We start from the raw sequence: 18,984 nt of genomic DNA, 5'->3' as shown, positions 1-18,984 counted from the left end.
GTGCTTGACAACCCTTTCAGGGAAGAAATCCTTGCTGATGTCCAACCTGAACCTCCCCGGGTTCTGCCTGAGGCTGTAAATGATGCTGTCCTCTGCAGTGTGGTGCTGTTGCAGGTATCAGTGTGCTTACAGACACCCTGGCTGTGTCTGCATTGGAGTGATGTGAAAACATGCTTTTTGGTTCCTAAAACATTTTTGTTTAGGATTGGAAGTGAAGAAAATTGTCAGAATCCTGCGTTGTCACTGTGTAAATACCTTGCCTATTTCAAAGCCATTTTGCCATGGAGAGCTGACACAAAGCAGGGCTCAGCATGGAGCGTGTGCTGTGACAGCTCATACCCTGCCCTTCCTCACAACGCAAACCCCTTCACATACCGTTTTTATTCCCCTGAAAACCCAGTACCTGTCGCTTTCTAGCACACACTGGTGACCTGTCAGCTGTCACCTGTGCTGGGGGCAGTGCTCAGGTGGGGCTGTGCTAACACAAAGGCTTTGGCTGTGGTTGGGTGCCCAGTTCCGCTCTGCTCCTCGGCCCGGGGGCTCCTTGCAGAGCTGGTGTCCAGAGATGCTTTAAAGGGCTGAGCTAGAGCTCTCTGAAATTCCTGGCGGCACCTAGGGCAGGTGTTCTGTGAGCACCACTCAGAGCTAAATCCATTCCCGGCTCCATGAAAATTCCCACACCTATTTCCACTGGAGGAAGGCTGTGTGATGTTGGAACAATTTTAAACTAGCCAGTTCTTCAACGTTGTTTTTCGGCTAAAATGTCTTCCGCCTCTGGAGCAACACCTGGCGATGGGATTTCACCGTGTTTACCGGCGGGAAGCTTCCACAGATATTGGCAGCATCACCCCGCCTTTCTCCCCGTGAAGGAAAACCAGCACCGTGGGCGTTCTGGGGCGAGCCCGGGTTACTCTGAATGATCGATTTCCCCACACGACCGGCCAGCCGGGCCGCTGGAGGGCACCGAGCCGGCCCCGGTACTCTCCGCTGTGGCGGGAGCCCCGCCGGGCCCGCTCCCCTCAGCCCGCGGCGAGGGGCCTTGGCCTCCCTCTATTGTGCGGCTCCTGGCGCGGCTCCGTCGCTGCCTGAAAAACGCTCCACCGGCTGCTCCTTCCCCTCCGACTCGTTTCGGCTCCGCTCCCCGCTCCGCACCTGGCGGAAGGCGGCGCGAGTACCGGATTTCGCCGTTTGGGAGCCGCGGTGCGGTGTTTTGCTCAGGCGTTCTCGGCGGGCAGCCCGGGCGTTGCGAGGCGGCGGGAGGCGGGTCCTTCCCCCTCCCCCGCTCGGTATAAGAGCGCCGCCGCAGTCGGGCCCGAGCGCCGCCGCCGCCTCCTCACGGTCCGTCAGCGGAGCCGCCGCCGCCTCACGGTGAGGCCCGAGCGGGCCGGGGGGGCGCGGGGGCAGCGGTAGGAGCTGTGTGGGCGCGGCGGGCCCGGCCTGCTGCGGACGGAGGGTCGGCAGGCCGTGGGGTGATGGCGGGGGCCGGGGCGGGCGGAAAGATGAGCGCTCCTGGGCCGCGTAGGAATGGAGCGCCCGGGGTTCGCTGGCCCCGGGCCGTGCGGGAATGGAGCTCCCGCGGGGGCGGCGTGGGCAGCGCTGCCCGCGGGGGTGGTGAGCGAAGCCTCCGAGCAGACCGAGCCTCCCCCCGCGGCTCCCGGGCCTCCCCCTCCCCGCTCCCCCTGCCCCCCCGTGACCGCAGCGGCCGCGCCTCAGGTGTGAGTTCGTTACCTGGCTCCTGGTTACCGGCGCTGACGCGGGAGCGAGGGGGGAGCAGCGGGCATCCATCCGGAATGGCGCTGGGAGGCGCAGCTGTAGGTGGCTGAGCTCGGCGTTTCAGGCTTAGACAAGTAAATTACTGCTGTAATTCAGGTATGGCCTGAGCTCGGCTCCCAGCCTGTTGTGCTGTTGTCAAATAAAGCTTTTAGGACTGGTTTGCTTAGTCACCCAGTGGTGCTGCTGCCCAGGGACTGTCACCTGCCGGAGCCGTACTGCAGCTTGTTAAAAATTAGTTCTGTTTTTTTCTTGTTCTCTAGGAAATCGAGTTCAGTGATGGTAAAAAAAAATTTTTTTTCGATGAAATTCTGATGTGTTGCCAATGATAAGGCAGTAGTTCAACTTCATTCTGCTTGTTTCAGACCCTCAGCAATAACTGAAGTTGTTGTTATAAGCAGGTTTGGGTGATTGGAGGGGAATATCCTTGCTGGGGCTCCCCTGGCTAAGTCAGCATCCCGGCCTGGCTCTGCTGTGCAGCATTATGTAAGCTCAGGCTCGGGGAGGCTGGCGATGGAGCTGGGTTTGTTCTGGAGTGCTCCCAGGCAGTCACTGCAAGAACAGATGCATTAAATTTAAAATGTGTGCCTACAGCACTTTTCCCAAACATCATTCAAACTGCTAACACAGAGCTGTGCTGTAGCCCAGATTCTGTGTGTGTGTGTGTATACATATGTATATTTATATATATGCACACACTTGTACCTTTGGAATAGTCATGACTGTGTTCCTCCAGAGCACCCATCTTAATTAGAAGTAGCACTGTCATATAGGGTTACACTGCTGTGTAAACATTAACTGGCTGCTCACTGCCAAATGGAAATTAAAGCAATGAGGACTCGGGGCTGGTGTGAGCTGCTTAATAACGCGTGTTGGCCGAGCCTGCCGTGGCCTGGGTTTGCACGGGGCTGTCAGGCTCAGCCACACTCCACCGATGAGCTTTCAGAAAGAGGTAATGCAAGTTTGCTTCAAGTGCTCCAGTTAATTAACTGTTGCTAGCTCAGGTACTACTGTGAGGAGCTAGTGTGTGAAGCTGGTAAGTTTGGTGGGGGAAGAAGGTAGGCAGTTTAATTGCAGTTGAAATTCTTTGTTCCCAGAGCTGTTCACATAGTTGCAGGCTGTGCAAATACATGCTTCAGTGATCTTGAAGCAGGTAACTCGAGGACCAAAAAAGAAAGGAAACTGTTGCAATGGTTTGCTGCTAACAAATATTTTGTGTGGTAAAGGAACTTACAACACATCCTACTAGCTGGTTGAGAACAAATTTATAAATTTTCTGTGGCCGGACAGTTGTGTTTATAGTGTTCTTTGGTTGGCTCAAGTGCACTGATACCCACAGTCTGCATGTGTAGCTTCAGCCAGAAGTTGTAATCTCCTGGCTGCTGTGTCATGTGCTTCACTTCTGGGTTTCAGTTGTTACATATCTGGAATGGTGCTTTTTTGTAGAATTTGATTGTTTTTTTGCTAATGGCATCTTTCAAGCCTGCTGCCTCTTTATTGTAGATCTTACTACAGTTTGTTTCAGGAACTTTGTTAAAATGCATGGTTGTCTCAGATGCTAACAAAGTACTGATCTTGCTTCCTGCTTTGCAAGGGCAGTAGTGAGTGCTGAAGGCCTTCCTTGTAGGAGTTTATTGCTTTTTAATCTCTTCAGAAAACCAAACACTTTTCTGGAGGAAAGCCTTTGATCTTGAGTAACCTGGTCTGTTTAACTGTGTTTGGAGCAAGGGAGGCTGGACTAGACCCTCTAGAGGAATTCCTTCCAACCTCAATGTTATGATTCTGTTCCAGGGGCTATCATTTGAAAACTGCTTTTGAGATCTGACATTGTTTGAGCAGTTGAAGTGAGTAGCAGTTGTTTGCATTTGGAGGCAAGTGGTGTTTTGGAAGTGTTGAAGTTTTTTTCAAGAGAAAGATAGCTGTAGTGTTATACTGGGAAAAAAAAGCACTATTGACTAATCTGTGTATTTTATGCTTTCAAGTTAAAAAAAGAAAGCTCATGAGTTTGTGTTAGACTTCAGTCAATCCTTGTTTCTTCAACATGAGGATTAATGAATTTAGGGCTGTTGATTCAAGGAGTGAATAATCTGAGTGCACCTTAAGTGGCATTAGGCTATCTGCTGTTGGGAGGAAACAATTTCAGTAAAGATGCACATCTTTGAGTCAGCTGAACATGTAACATCTGAATATTGTGTGGAAATAACTGTCCTTCTCTTGTAGATGCCTTCAATTAAACTGCAGAGCTCAGATGGAGAAATCTTTGAAGTTGATGTGGAAATTGCCAAACAGTCTGTGACTATAAAGACCATGCTGGAAGGTAAGAGTGTGAGACCCTGAGGAAGCCTCTTGGACAGGAATTGGGACAAGCTGGTGCTGTGCTGAAAAAGGATTCCCAGGTCTATGGAGCAGCTTCTGTCTCCTGCCTGAACAGCTGTAACTCCTGCTGTTGTAGCTGAAACTGTTCAGGGTGGATGTGCTCTTGTAAAAAGCCCTGGTTAAGAGCACTTGCAGAGAGATCAGTAAAATACAAGCAGCCCACTGCTTTGCCTACAGTCTACTTCAGTTTTGTGAGAGTTAAGCAAACAGAACATTAATAATATTTAAAAATTCAGTTTATTTAATCACACAAACCAGTCTTAGAACGTAAATATCACTTGTATGGAGTGGGAGATAATAAATCAATGCAATAAAGAGCTGAAGTTAAACCTGTATTGTGAGCTTGTGAATGCTGTTAAATTATTTGGGATAAGTACTTAGGGCTGATCTCCTGCTGCCATAAATTTGAAACAAAAGAACTCGTGGCGGGGGAGGGGAAATCTGCCAGATGGCTGGGATACAGAGCGAACTGTCTAATCCCTCCCGTGCAAATCCTCATTGTTTACTGGTGGTTTTTTCTAGTTTTTGGATGTATTCATGAATTAGCTTAGGAACAATTATTTCTGTACATATAGTTAGTATTATGCTCTTGCATGTAAATGTTTGGTTGTGGCACCTTACGAGAGCAGTAAAAATAAGGTTGAATGTCAGGTGTTGAATGCTTCTATTCTCTTAATAAGATGCTGTTGAACAAGGCTGGCAACACAAACAGGAAATGGAATGCATTAGGGTGCACAATTCTCAGTTTTCTCCTGCAGAAGTTGTGCCAGTGTTGGTGTTTAGTGACCCTCAGCTGTAGATAGAGGGAAGTTATTCACGGGAAGTGTGTAAGCTGGGCACCATAAACTTGCCTCTTTCTAACCTGGGAGAGAACCAGTCTGCTAGCACAGGTGAAATGCATTTTCAATGCAGGTGGCTGAGCATCAGGTGATGTTTTGTGTGTTGGGTGCTGCAGCTGAGAGAGGAGGAGCTGAAAGTTTGGGTTGTACTGAGCACCATGGGACCACCATTGAAATATCAATTTTCTGCTAACAGATAAAATTGCTGGTTAAGAGGTGATGGTGACAAGTCAACCAGAGTTGACTCTAGTTCAGATATTGCTTGAATTATTTCAGTATCTTTTAATGGCAGTGTTTCAGTTCTGAATCTGTGGAGTCATTTCAAACAAAAAAGCAATGTTAATTAGCATCCCACTGATAACAACAGTAGCAGACTTGTCTAAATACAGAAGTGCATGATTTTTATCACGTACAAATTTGAGGCGTGATGATGGTCATATGTTCTTGAAAATTAGGTTCCTTGGTGATGTGGAATTGGCTCATCTGTGCATGTAATGAGTGAAGGTCTGCATTGTTAGTCAATTACATAACTAATTCCAAGATGTCTTTGACAGCTAGGGTGTCATCCAACTGTTAGCATTTGGGTAATAAAAAAAGCACATTCTTTAATCAAATATGGCTTTTGTTCTATGGTGGTATTTGTTGGTTGGTGGTATTTGTTGGTTGGTGGTATTTGTTCTATATATCAAGTTGAAACTTTAATTATCTTTTTCTCCTTATTTTCACATTGATTCCTTGATCATATCAAGGAGATAAATCCAAATCTCTCTGGAGTGTGCTGACAAGCTTTTAAAACAAGGAGTGTTGGAAACATGCTTTATAAATGCTGTTTTTGATGGAAGGATTTGTGCTGCTGTCATACCATGTGAACTTCTTCAGCTGGTACAGGATCAATATGAGTGATTCAGAGCCTGAGAGCAGCACTTCTGTGGCTACAGTATTTCCTGCTCCTGCAGAGGACAAGATGCTGTGTCTATTTAACCACAGTAGATTTGAATTCTTATTTAATCATTAATGGAATGGGAGCCCTCAGTTAGAACTTGTGGGTTGAAACTATGTAAGTGGTAAAAATTCACAAATGTTTGTCAGGTTGTTCAGCATCTGAGTTCATATTCAGAACACTGAGTTAGCAAGTGACAGCTTAGCTGATGGTTTGTAGATAGTGTCATTTGATGAGGCAGCCTTATCAACCACTTAACCTCAGCTTGGTACAACCTAGGATGTATAATGCAGCCATAGCTCCACACAGCCTTCCAAAAGCTCCTTACCTCGCAGTCCTTTAGAGGTCCTTTGTTACCAATCTTCAGCCTCAGTGTTGTCAAAATAGTGAAGAACTGATGAAGCATCCCAGTTCAGTAAATGGTGTTGTCTGCCAATTGCTCAGTCATCTTTCCATTTTTAGATTTGGGAATGGATGATGAAGGTGATGATGACCCAGTCCCTCTTCCAAATGTTAATGCAGCCATCTTAAAAAAGGTAAGATGATGAAAGCTGTTGTGCTCCATGGCAGTAAAGAAATGTAAAATTCATCTTGGAGTTGGGTATTATGAACTACTGGTTAGAAAATATTTTTCATGTGCTACAAGCTTAACCAAATCAAGGTGCATGAGCATGGGTGTGTGGGCTGAGGCTGGCAGGTGGGTGATGGCAGAGTGTGTACAGGGGTGACCTGGAACAGCAGCTGTAAGCCAGACAGGCTTCCTAAGGAAGTGGTGCTGGGCATCGCTGCACACTGGCATTTCATGGTGTTAAAGCACTGCTTTTAATTGGATTCTGTGAACTGAGGTGGCTGTTCATGAGATGCAAATGTTTGGAGACTGGATTAATGGACAGGCAGTGGTGAGAGTGGCAGTCACTGTCTCTGGGTGGCAGTGACAGTGCTTAAGAGACACTGTGTGCCCTTGGTGGTATTAAATTCATTACAGACCATGGTCATTGGGTTAAGGGAGAAAAGTGTAGTTGTGTGGTGTCCAAGATTCTTTATGCTTTCAGATAGAAAGAGTAGTGCCAAAGTAAGCACCAAACTACTGTGCCCATTTTGGGGTAAACATAGGGTTAGGAATTGTTTCCCAGTGAACAGACACATAAATAACTTAAATTTGTGGAGTCTCTTGGGTTGGTGAAATGGAACAGGATTTTGCTTGCAGTAGATCCCTGCTTCTTTTATATGTCTAGGTCATGAGATTGCATGTTCCCAAACTAAAAAAAAAAACAACAAAACAAACCCCAAACCAACACTAATGGCAAACTTGCTGTCTGAACTTTGTACTGGGGTGAGTGTGACCTGCTGGAAGCTGTTACCACTCTGCTCTCTTCCCCTGTGCAGTGTCTGCTTAATACAAAGTATGTTTCTGCAAACAGATTAAATGCAGCAAAATGAGGTTTAGGTTTTCTTTGTACAGCCCATGTATGTTAGCCCAGGGACTAATAACTTCATAGCACCAGCTGCTGGCTTTTAAGATTAAGTAATTAACATGCTACTAAATCAGTTGGGATTTCTGAAAGCTGTTGTATTCTGGGATTGGGGATCTATTGTTCTAATTTATTCCAAAATGAAGTTAAGTTATAGTTGGGGTTTCATGGAAGAATCACTTGGATAAAACTTTAATATCAAAACCATAATTAGGTGATTCAGTGGTGCACCCATCACAAGGATGATCCACCTCCTCCTGAGGATGACGAGAACAAAGAAAAGAGAACAGATGACATCCCTGTGTGGGATCAAGAGTTTCTGAAAGTAGACCAAGGAACACTTTTTGAACTTATCCTGGTGAGTGTCCTCAAGAAGGGCAAAGCCTGTGCCTGTGAAGCTATGCTATGCACCTGAGAAATAAAGCCTTTATGCTTCTTGAGTTGCTGCTTCATTGGAAAAGGGGGGATGTGGGGAGGGCAGGTGGCTCTGGTGAGTATTGGCTGAAATCGGTGAGGATGTTGGAATGCTTGTTAGCCTAACGTTCATATACTATACTTGCTCATCAGTCAAAATACTTTACTAAATAGCACTGTCTTTTATTCTTGTTGCTCTCAAGTCCAAGTTGAGGGCCTATTGCTAGTTACAGAGTTCTGGAGATCTGCATAAAAATGAAAATCTGACTTTGACTGTTAAATTTGTACTGTGTATGGACTGTGAGCCAGCATTACCTGCCTTGGCTAGTTAGCAGTACTGCAACACTGAAGATCTTGGATGTTTGCAGACTTCTGAAAGCTATTTGTAAAGGGTGGAGCAGGAGGAGTGTTTTCCTGGTACAAATGACTACCTTCTATTTGGCAAGCAAGTTTTAGGTACTGTCCTGAAGGTTTTAGCTAGAAGCTTCTCAAAGTGGGGATGATCTGTTTGCATACAGTATTCTAAAATTTCAGTGTAAACTTAACTTCTGTAGTGCATCTACAGACACAGAATTTTGATACGTAGGCTTTAAATCTGAAAACTCTTTCACAGGCTGCAAATTATTTGGACATCAAAGGTTTGCTGGATGTCACATGCAAGACAGTGGCAAACATGATCAAGGGTAAAACTCCAGAAGAAATTCGCAAGACATTCAATATTAAGAATGACTTCACTGAAGAGGAAGAAGCACAGGTACTTGGTCTGGGTTTAATTACAATTTAGATGGCTGTTTGTGCTTAATTACTGTGTGATGCTTCATAACTCAATTTGTGATGCAGCAGACTTGTTACCAATCAATGTAAGCTAATGCATCAGCTCCTCATAATTGGGGAGCTACTAGCAGGAGACTTTTTGCTGTCTACCATGCTTGCAGCCCATTACCTGAAAAGGTCAAAACAAAATGTATTGATTTTTCTAACTCCAGCATGTTTAATAAGAAAGCAGGTAGGATTGTTTGTGGCAGTCTTAGTTCATTGGTTTGGGACAGTCATGGGAATGCTGAAGATGTATTGCTGCATGTGGCTGGAGAGGTAAGTTTGGGTTCTCTAAGTAACAAACTCATTGGTCTTTAAACTTGACCAACAAACCAACTGCAAAATGGCAGAGTTGGGGAGAAAGCAGAACATGATGCCTGGTTTCAATGTGGGACAATGAGTTGTAGGTTTTTGAGGGTATTTTTCAATGCTGTGTCATAAACAGCTTAGACTTCAGATATTCCATTTGCTTTGTTTGGTCAGAAAATTTCAGATTTGATCAAACCTAGGCATGAAAAACCTGGCTTACACTGATAAACAGGCCAGCTTGGAAGACAGATTTTATAATTGCAAAATCTGTGTGAAAAGCATAAAGCTGCTCCAAGTTTGTCTCTGTGCAGTAAACAATCCTGAAAGCTTGTGTGTATTTACAGCCAAAGGCTTAGAATTTCACTGCCACATACTGACAGTTAAACTGCTCTTGCAGGTACGTAAAGAGAACCAGTGGTGTGAAGAGAAATGAAGTTTTGTGCCTGACACTCGAACACTGTAAGGATTGTTCCAAATACTAGTTGCACTGCCCTGTTCATAATTGTTAATATTAGACAAATGCAGCAGCAAATGAAGTTGTGTTAGCAGGATGTTGTTCCCTTTGCATGTGTAGTGTTTTTTTGAGTACAGATCTAGATCTCTGAGTTTTTACTAGTGTAATTGGATGTCTTTTTACTTTGCAATGAATAAAACTGAACTAAGTGTGGATTCTGTATGGGAAGTAGCACTTAAGGTTGTCATTTTCATTACACTTTTAAACTGTTGAAGTCCAGATATAGTGCTAAGGATTGACTCTGTTGTAAATAAAACCATCTATAACTTCTTCCTCAAGAAGAGCAGAACACATGTATTTACAGGGTATTGATAACTTCAGAAAGAAAAACAAACTAGAATGTGTCTTGGGGAACTAGATAATATAAAAAAGTTACTGGATTTCTTACAAAAGCATTGTGGAAAAAGTTAAGTGTTACTTAAAGCTATATAATTTTCAAGATGGTTCTTGTCCTGCATTTAAAAAAAATTAAATATTTGACCACTTTCTTGTCCTTTTAGTCTTGCCTTATAGACTAGTGAAAATGTGGTTTAGAACTAAACAAGCTCCTGACAGATAAATTTGAGTACTTCAGCCATGTCTTGAAGACCTGCCTCTAGGTGATAGCAAATAAAGTGTGTTGCTTTATGCACAGGATGGGTGTGTTTTTATACATATTACTGTTTAAAGTGGAATCCAGATTTGACCAAAAATGACTGACATTACCAAAGTTAATATTATTGACCTGTGCATGCCGTTAGTGGCTGGTTTTTAGGCAGTTTTAAAGACCCTTGTGATGTAGCTCTTGGAAACATGGTTTCATGTGTCCACAGGAAATCTTTTGCCTCTGTATGTGATACTTCAGCTTGTAGAGACTTAATTATTGCATACAAAGCTAATGCAATATCAAGCTTAATTTCTTTGGACAAAGCCACTTGCAACTAGTTGAACAGTAACTGGTTTTCTGATTTTTTTTTTTTTTTTTTACAGTTCCCTTATAGGGAGTAGGGGATGGTTGTGTGGTAGATCTTTGAGGTGTGCTCTTAGCTTGTATTGCATTCCATTCTCTGTATAAACCTTAGAGTAGAATGAACCTTAATAAACATACTTATCTCACTTGAAATATTGGTGTTTCACTTCTGAATTAATAAAGGGCTTTTAAACTTTTGTTTGCAAATGGTTCTAGTTATTTGGAACTAGAAAGTTTTACTGTCACTTATCACTGAGTGTAGAAATAATAGCATTGAGGCAGTGGTTAATGGAAATAAAACAGATGTAAAGTTTTTAAGGGATTAATGCAGGGTCAGACACAGTGGGCAGCTTTGAGATGAAGCTGGGTGATGGTTAAATATCCAGAGAAATACTTTTGATGGCTTACCAGGATTGCCTACGTTTTGGATGTAACCATTATGAAAGCATTCAGAATTTGCTCTAAAGCAGCATTCAGACCCATGCTTTGGGTAGAACTGCTCCTCACTTCTGGTTACTCAGGAGGTTTTGGGGCCTGCTTTTGTGTTGCTGTGCATTATATTGGGTGTATTAGACATTCTTAGTGGGCATAAAATACTGCACTGCTGCACTTGGACGTGCTGAGGCCTTTCCAGCAGCCTGTATTGCAAACAATGCACCTCAGTTTAAAAGTGCTACTAGAGGAAAATGTGATGTGCTTTCTGTGGCTATGTTTGTAGTTAACATTCAGAAGCCTGGTGTAATTGTGTTTGGTGGCAGCAGCCTGTGTAAATTCCTTTGGGTGCTTGTCACGAGCCCAGTGTCAATGTTTGTCAGCCTTGCAGGATGCCTCATGCTGCTTCAGGGTGAGGGAGGGACAAAGACACAGTTTATCTTCCTCATTGCACTGCTCCAGCTGTGCTGTGCCTGCATAACCACACCTGGGATTAAACTTGGTAGTTGTGAGAGCAGCTGGCCCAAATCTGAGCTGTGCTGGGCAGATGTGCAGTGCTGGAGCCCCAGGTTGTGACACTTGGCTGTTGGCACTGAGGTACCTGTGGAGGTGTAGGGAGGGCTGCTCTGGGTGCTCAAGGCATTGTGTGGCTCTGTCAGATCTGTAATACTCTCACTAGTCTTGGTAGTTAGGATTGCATAAAACTCACATTCTCTAATTGAAATTCCCCTGCAGTACTGACTCAGACTTCAGCCAGATTCAAATTCTGTAGCTGCCTGGCAGGGATGTCAGCAGGAAAAGCCTGGTTTTTTGAATCTCTCAGTTGTCTTACCCACTCCAGTAATACTAGTGCTCAGCTGTAGAGGAGGACACTGGGGAGGTGCTGGGAGTTTGGGCTGTCCTGTGGCTGCTGCTGCCTGTGCTCCATGCTTCAGCTGAGCCTGCTCCTTGCTGCTCTATCAGGCCCTGGCTGTGTACTCTGAGACTGATTTCCCACTGTTAAACTTTCTGTTGCTGTTTAACTTGTATTAAAGCTGCCTTTTTTTTTCCCCTAACTTTTTTTTTTAAAGTCAGTGCATGATCTGGGATCAGGCTTTTCTTGGATAAAGGGATTGAGTGTGGGGCTAGGGAGAGGCAAGGCTGGGTGTCAGTAGGAATTGTAGGAAAAAAGTATTTTCTTTGTACCCTTGGCTTAGTATTTCAGTCTTACCCATTGAAGGTTATTGGCAGTTATTCTAAAAACTGTTCAAACATACAAATGTTGAAGGGAAAAAACAAAAGCAAGCAGGAATCCTCTTGAATGCTGAGAAATAGTTACTTGAGAGTTTGATAGCATTATAACTTCCAGTGGCCTCTTTTGAACAGCCAGTCTGGCAATTACTTTATTTATAAAGCTATAAACATACTTTGAACATAAAAGCCAAAAAATACAAACTCAGTGAAGTAAAAAAATTACAACAAATGATGGATAGTCATTGGACAAATGAAGGTACAGCTGCAAAACATTTATCCCTGCTACATACATACAGTGGTTTTACTTGATTTAATGAAGTGGTACTTCCATGACTTCTACATTCAGACTGATTCCAGGAATTCAAATACGTATTTCAGGAAGAGTTATAACTGCTGTAAAATAACTAAAAGAAAATTCTTGTTGAGATAAAAACTTCAGGGCAAAGTCTTCCTTTTATTAAAAAAGAGTATTAACACAAAATAGCAACACTTCATATGGCAGTTTGAAAGACACTCTTTTTGGTATTAATAACTTTGTTTTGGCATTGGTTATCAGCCATGGGGCCATGGAACAGAAGTCAGTCATGCTATTTTATCTTGGAAAGGCCAAACAGTAACTTTTCTGTGTTTTGGAATAAAAATAATGACATTTTCTCAGTTTCCCCAGTATAAACTGGGTGCAGTATATCACAAGTGGGTATTCTGAGTTTATCCTGCAGCAGCTGGAAGCACAGGGTAAGGTCTGGCCTGTATGCATAGAGCAGAGCACACAACGCTGTGGCTGTGACTGCTCCAGCTCTGGGGCTCTGACAATGCTGCTGTGCCACGAGGGCACAGGCAAGGGCTCCTGGAGAGGGGATGTTGGTGTCACTAAGGAGCTTTGGCAGGAATCAGTGGAATTACAGTGGTGAGAGGAGGCTGTAATGCAGATGAGCCTTTTGCTGGTCCAGGCAGGGACTCCATGGAGGGGCCAGAGGAGCTTGAAATAAGTGGGTGAAAGTCCCAGGGGGTGAAATGAATGAGGGCTGCTCTGGGTGCCTCGGCCAGTTTAATACTGATAGGACTTGCCCTGAAATTTCCTCTGGTGTTATTTAGATACATCTGCTTTTTCTTTTCTACCTGCCTTTGCTTTGCTGCTAAGTTCCATCTGTCATCCAACCATGCAATAGCAGTTGGGTGTTGAGTTGCACCAGCCTTGCACCCAGGATGGGGTACAGCAGGCTGTGGTGGCTGGTCTGTCATCTCTGGTGTTTCCAGGAGGTGACACTTACAGCACCTTACAGCAGAGGGTCTCAGAGTGACAAATGATGAGCTGAGACACAACCATTTTTAAAGCTGTTTTTTTTGTTTGAAAATCATATGATTAAAAAGACCATATCAGGTCTGGCAAGTCTACTGAGTTCCTCTGTTCAGCACCGGAACATGCTGTTGGCTACGCTTGCTAAAATAATTTAAAATGAGCAGATTGCATATTGATCTAGTGCTATGAAATTAACCCTCTGAGTGCAGTCAGTACAAAAGTGTACAGTTGGCATTGGATCAGGTCATGCTACTTCTCCAAGGGTTAAAATGATTCAAACTTCAAAACGACTCTTTGCAAACTTGTCAGGCTTGTGCACATAGCTTTCTGTCAGTGCTTCTGAAGTTACATTTATACAGGAGAGGAATAAAGAAATAGGTTTACATCTTCAAAACTAAAACCAGAAATAAAAAATGTACACTACTAGAAGCAAAACTATCTAAATAAAGGGACTAAACCCAAAGCTACTCTACAGACTAGTTAGGTTTGGCTATTTTTTTTTTAAATTTTTAAATCTTTGAGGCATAAACTTGGTTAAAAAGTTACATTTAATCCAATGTAAAAAATTATGGTTTGTTTTTTTGCATTAAGAAAAAAATATAAAAATAGTTTGTACATTATAAAGGTCATCTTAAATTTCTTGCAGTTCTACAATAATATTACTACATAATTTGTATTCAGTACTCCAAAACCCATCTATCAAGTAGGAAAAAAATAGTGCCCCCTCTACCTCTGTGTGGTGTAATTTTTCTCTTCAGCAGTCTGGAATAGATTTCTTTCAAACAGGAAAAAAAGTCTGCACTGGACTAGACTGTGGTCTCTGAGAAGACTGTAAACCTGAAGTAAATCCAGAACTTGGAATTATTTGGGATTTACATCAGTTCATGGAGATCATAATCCATCCACAGTGTTTTTTGTTTATCAAATTCTAAGATAAATACAATACCAGAAACTGGTAAACACTTTAAAGCTGGAGAGCTTTATGAACATTTGGCATCATCATCAGGGTGGAGGGAGAATCTTTTAGAAAAAGCTAGAATAAGGTTTTTTTAAAAAGTTCTATACTGAATCATGACAAAGAGGGTTCTTATCTCACCAAGGGTATGTACAGACAGATGCCTACAGAGCAGGGCAGTGAGTTCTGCTGTGCTGCCACACTGCCCTGCCACAGGAGAGCTCACACCTCCCTCTGAAGGACCTGATGGGCCAATGTGGTCCTGGGCCAGTGAGATGCTGCACCACTGGCCAGTGTGATCCTGGGCCAGTGAGATCCTGCACCACTGGCCAGTGTGATCCTGGGCCAGTGAAATCCTGCACCACTGGCCAGTGTGATCCTGGGCCAGTGAAATCCTGCACCACTGGCCAGTGTGATCCTGGGCCAGTGAAATCCTGCACCACTGGCCAGTGTGATCCTGTGCCCTGGGCCACTGAGATCCTGCACCACTGGCCAGTGTGATCCTGTGCCCTGGGCCAGTGAGATCCTGCACCCCTGGCCAGTGTGATCCTGTACCACTGGCCAGCCTGCCGGGGCTGTTGGCTCCCCACATGCCCTGCCCTGCTCACTGCCGTGGAGGTGCAGAGCTCGATCAGAGCCTACAAAAGCAACAGACTGATTTCTGAGGCTTTGGCCAGTCTGTCTGGTGGGATTTCTGACCGTCCACATCTGCAGAGGACAATTCCTAACAGCAGGGCAGACCCTGCACCTGCCCGATGCCCTGAGCGACCGTCAGCCTTTCCAGCAGCAGGTCTTGTGCTCCTGTGCCTGGCTGGTGCTCCCTTTTCCTCTGCCTTGCTGTACAACCATGGAATGGGACATTTATCCCTGTTACCTGCAAACAACATCTTCCTGTTCTCGAACAAGAAGTTCAAAAAATTCACCTCTTTAAGTATTTAATTTCTCTTTTACCTGGTCAGATCAGAATGCTGGTATTGGTTTGTTTCCTTTTCAGACATAGGGGCTTTTAAAAAATTCTCCTATTCCAGCTTTTCCAGCTCCTTGGTGTAAGGGCTATGGGACATCTGTGAGTGACTACACTTTGAAGCAGCTCGGAGGGCAGGGAGTGGAAGCCAGGGTTAGACTGACAGCACCTACCACCTACAGCAGCAAGCTGGGGATGTGGCTTTGCTCTCTGCCACACTTGGAGATAATGCAGTAAAAAAGAAACCAAAACAAAACCCCAAACAAACAAAAAAAAAAGCATCACAGGGCAGGGACAAAAGGCTTGTTTACTCATCAGCACTTTAACTTTTGGCAAGTACTTATTTTTTACCTTTTTTTTTGAAATTGCTTTTCTATCTTTATCACCCTCCCCCTCCAAAAAAAAACCCCAACCAAGTGAGTTTTCCATTATCCTTAAGTCATCCTGTCGCCAAACTTTGCATGTTTTACAGTGAGATGGGGATTTGGCTGTGCCTCTGGTCCTCGTCCGGGGGCAGCGGAACCAGGCGGGCGAGCGGAGTGCCCGGCGTGGCCAGCGGCTGGCAGGGACTATGTCCCCGAGGAGGCGCGGCTGTAGGCGGGGGGCGCCGAGGAGCGCCGGGCGCCGGGTCTGGAGGGGCCGGAGGCGGGCGGGAGCTGCGCGGACACGGGGCAGGGGTCGGGCTGGTCGCGGTGCGCGGGGTCGGCGGGGGCTGCGAGCTGCTCTGACGGGAAGGCGGAGGGGATGCATCGGAGTGCGTCCGGTGGGGATGGAGGGGAGTCTATAGCACTTCCATCGGAAGAAACTGGGCTGGCACAGCGTCCTTCTCCTTGTAGGTACCGAATGCACTTCTTTTTCCTCCTGGAACAGCAGAGAGGGGCCTGTGTGAGTAACGGGAGGGTCCCGGCAGCCCCGCGGAGCCGCCGTCCCCCATCCCCGCGGGGCCGGGACGGCGCTGCAGCGCTGCGGGGACACCGCCAGGCGGCGCCAGCGGGCCGGGAGCGGGGCCCGCGGGAAGGGGCTCGGCCGCCAAGGGAGAGGAGGAGGAGGAGGAAGGCATGGAACAGGAGTAAACACCAAAATATTGTGATTAAAATTAAAATAAAAACACACAAAAAAAAAAAAAAGAAAAGAAAAAAAAGAAAAAAAAAAAAGAAAAAAGCTCCCCCCAAATTAATAATTATCAAAGTCGTGAAAGGAAAATAATTATAAAAAAGTGAAATAATACAATTTAAAAATAATTTTTTAAATAATAATAAACACCCCCAAAATAAAAAAAAATTGGAAGAATAATAAAAATCCAACCCATGAGGTCATTCCTCACCAGCCACCAACCCAACAGCTCAGATTCTGTGTGGGTGCCTGGGTCTCACAAGTTTAGGACTAAAGCATTCCCACCATGGATCCCCTCCCCAGCTGCCACAGGGCCCACGCAGGGGCCATGGGACATTCGTGTGCACAGGGCACGTCAGCCCCAGGCTGTGCTCTGCTGGGACACTGCTCTTCACACCAGCCTTGGCGTTTCTCATCCCAAAATCTGAAGGTTCCAAGAGTTCATTTCCCAGCACTTTCCTAGCCTTGTGCACAGTATTATCTACCTAGAACCATGGACTGGTTTGGGTTGGAAGGGACCTTACTGCTCATCCCATTTCAGCTTCCCTGTCATGGGCAGGGACACCTTCCATTAGACCAGAGGTTGCTTCAAGTACCATCCAACCTGGCCTTAGCTCTCAGCTCTTCTCTTCTGCTCTATGTCTGCATGTGAGTGTACTTCCCATTCATCCCCACCTCCAAGGACAACTCAGTGAGTGATACAGCTGAGCAGAAATGTGCTCAGCTACCATTCAGGAACAGGGAAAGAAATGGCCTGGGACTGGCTGGAGGGAGATGGTCTGAGGGTGTCTGAGGTCCTGCTTTGAAAACTGGAACAGTCCTGAGGCCTTCAGAGGACTTGTTGCTCCTTGGAGGGCAGATCACCTTTCACCTGCTCACTGGGCTGAAGGAAAATCAACCCTGACAGAGCTACCAATGACACTTCAGCCCATGGGGTTCCTGGAGAGGAAGTGTTGGCTGTGACCTCCCCTTGGGATGTGACCTTTCCCTTGGGAAGTGGAGCACAGGTACAAAGCGCAATGCAGGCAGACACTGGGGAGAGAGATTGGCAGAATGGTCCTGCAGTGCTGACTCAGTTCCATGCTTCCATTCTGTGGACTGTGACAGAGCTCATCAGCTGGGGATGGCTTTACTGACCCAAAGGGGTTTTTACAGGAGCAGGTTTTTACCCATCGGGGGCAGCTCTCCTCCCCCAGCCCTGCTCTTCCAGCAAGAAATCTGCTGGGACTGGGAAGGTCCCTAAGGCAGCAGCACCTGTCTTAGGGAGCAGGGACCAGCCTCCTTTAGTCCCTCCTGGAAGAAACACTCAGCTTCCCCACATGTTTGTATGTTATGATTTGAAGGTATCAAAGATACAAGTCACACATCATTCTTGCTGTAGCTGGGTTTGGCCATGATTCCTTCACATCCTGTGACAATTTTGGCAGTATTTATCCCGAGTTCCAGGTGTCACCTTGTACATCCAGATTGTTTTAACCACCCCTGGCTGTCCAGAGTCAGTCCCTCACACTATCTTGTCTTCAGTGTTTGTTGAGCTGTTTTCCTTCTCTCCATGTGACAGATCCCTCATGTCACCTGCCTTGGGTCCTTGAGCATCTCAGAATAGATCCTCAAACAAAAGAGCTCTCAAGATGTCACCTTAACAGTACTGAAGGGACAATTCCCCTGTTGGAGCCTTTATAGCTAGAACAGGTGAAAGAACACCTCTCAGCCAGCTCCTGCCTCGCTGTCTCAGCTGAGGAGAACTCCCTAATGTGGGCACACAGCTGTCCTTGATCTGCCTAATGAAAAACCAGACAGTGTGAGGATGAGCATTAACTAGTCCAGTATCAAACATGACTTGCACTGGATGTGAACAAGAGCAGTGCTGTTACTGCTGTCAGTGCCATGTTAGCCCTGCTGACCCAATTAATGTGATAGGGAACATGAACTATTTAACCTGAGGGTATTTTCCATGGGCAGTAATTCCCCAGAGAGCAGCCTGAGGAAGAGCTGTGTTTCCCAGAGACATGTTGGGAGCAGCTGCAGGATAGTGTTTCAACGACCTGTTTAAGATTACAGGAATGTGCCCATTGATTGATTTGATTTAAAGTTACAGGGGGGAAAAAACACCACATGTGATACCACAGACTGCTGATAACGGCCCAGTCCATGGGCTATGCTGAGGTGGGTGTTACACAGCTAAAGGTGTTTATCCCTCTCTCTTCAAGGGAACTTATCCCTCTCACTTTGGAAACTACAGCACGCTGGAGTGTTTGTCCAGGGTATGGGGGAGGAGTGTGAAAGCTCTGGAGCAGGAACACCCAGTCTTAGCCAGTTTAACCTCTCCTGTGGAGTGGGAATCCTCCTGGGGAAGTTGTTCTCCGCGGGTGAGCAGAGCCCGCGGGGCAGGAGCCCCCGAGTGTGGCAGCAGCACAGTTAGTACAGAATTGCAGAGCAGCTCTGGCTGGCCAGGGCTGGGTTACACGGGGACACAGAAGAGCATGCCAAGGTGCCCAGGCACTCCAGCAGCCTGTGTTAATCAGGAAGCCGTGCAGAGGAGAAGCTGAGCTCAGAGCTGGAATGGAGGCAGAGGGAAGGTGGAAGGA

General features: G+C 45.6%; 2 protein-coding genes across 3 annotated transcripts in view; one reads left to right on the top strand and one right to left on the bottom strand.

Moving 5' to 3' along the window:
* Window positions 1-1,279: 1,279 nt before the first annotated feature.
* SKP1 (S-phase kinase associated protein 1) lies at window positions 1,280-10,596 on the top strand. The gene is made up of 6 exons (XM_036391690.2): window positions 1,280-1,368; window positions 3,991-4,087; window positions 6,388-6,461; window positions 7,612-7,755; window positions 8,425-8,565; window positions 9,334-10,596. The coding sequence occupies exons 2-6, from the start codon at window positions 3,991-3,993 to the stop codon at window positions 9,367-9,369; spliced, it is 492 nt and encodes a 163-aa protein (XP_036247583.1). The 5' UTR covers window positions 1,280-1,368; the 3' UTR covers window positions 9,370-10,596.
* Window positions 10,597-14,731: 4,135 nt separating this feature from the next.
* TCF7 (transcription factor 7) overlaps window positions 14,732-18,984 on the bottom strand; it is a 70,527-nt gene continuing 66,274 nt past the window's right edge. Inside the window, exon 11 of one of the 2 annotated variants that reach the window (XM_054516432.1) lies at window positions 14,732-16,144. In XM_054516432.1, the coding sequence (XP_054372407.1) occupies window positions 15,853-16,144 (292 nt within the window). In that variant the 3' untranslated portion in view covers window positions 14,732-15,852. The remainder of the gene's footprint in view (window positions 16,145-18,984) is intronic. The other variant, XM_054516433.1, reaches the window with a different exon arrangement.

Source organism: Molothrus ater, chromosome 15 (genome assembly GCF_012460135.2).
Source record: "Molothrus ater isolate BHLD 08-10-18 breed brown headed cowbird chromosome 15, BPBGC_Mater_1.1, whole genome shotgun sequence".
In the NCBI taxonomy this organism is placed as follows: domain Eukaryota; kingdom Metazoa; phylum Chordata; class Aves; order Passeriformes; family Icteridae; genus Molothrus; species Molothrus ater.
This window is presented reverse-complemented; position numbering and strand designations above follow the sequence as displayed.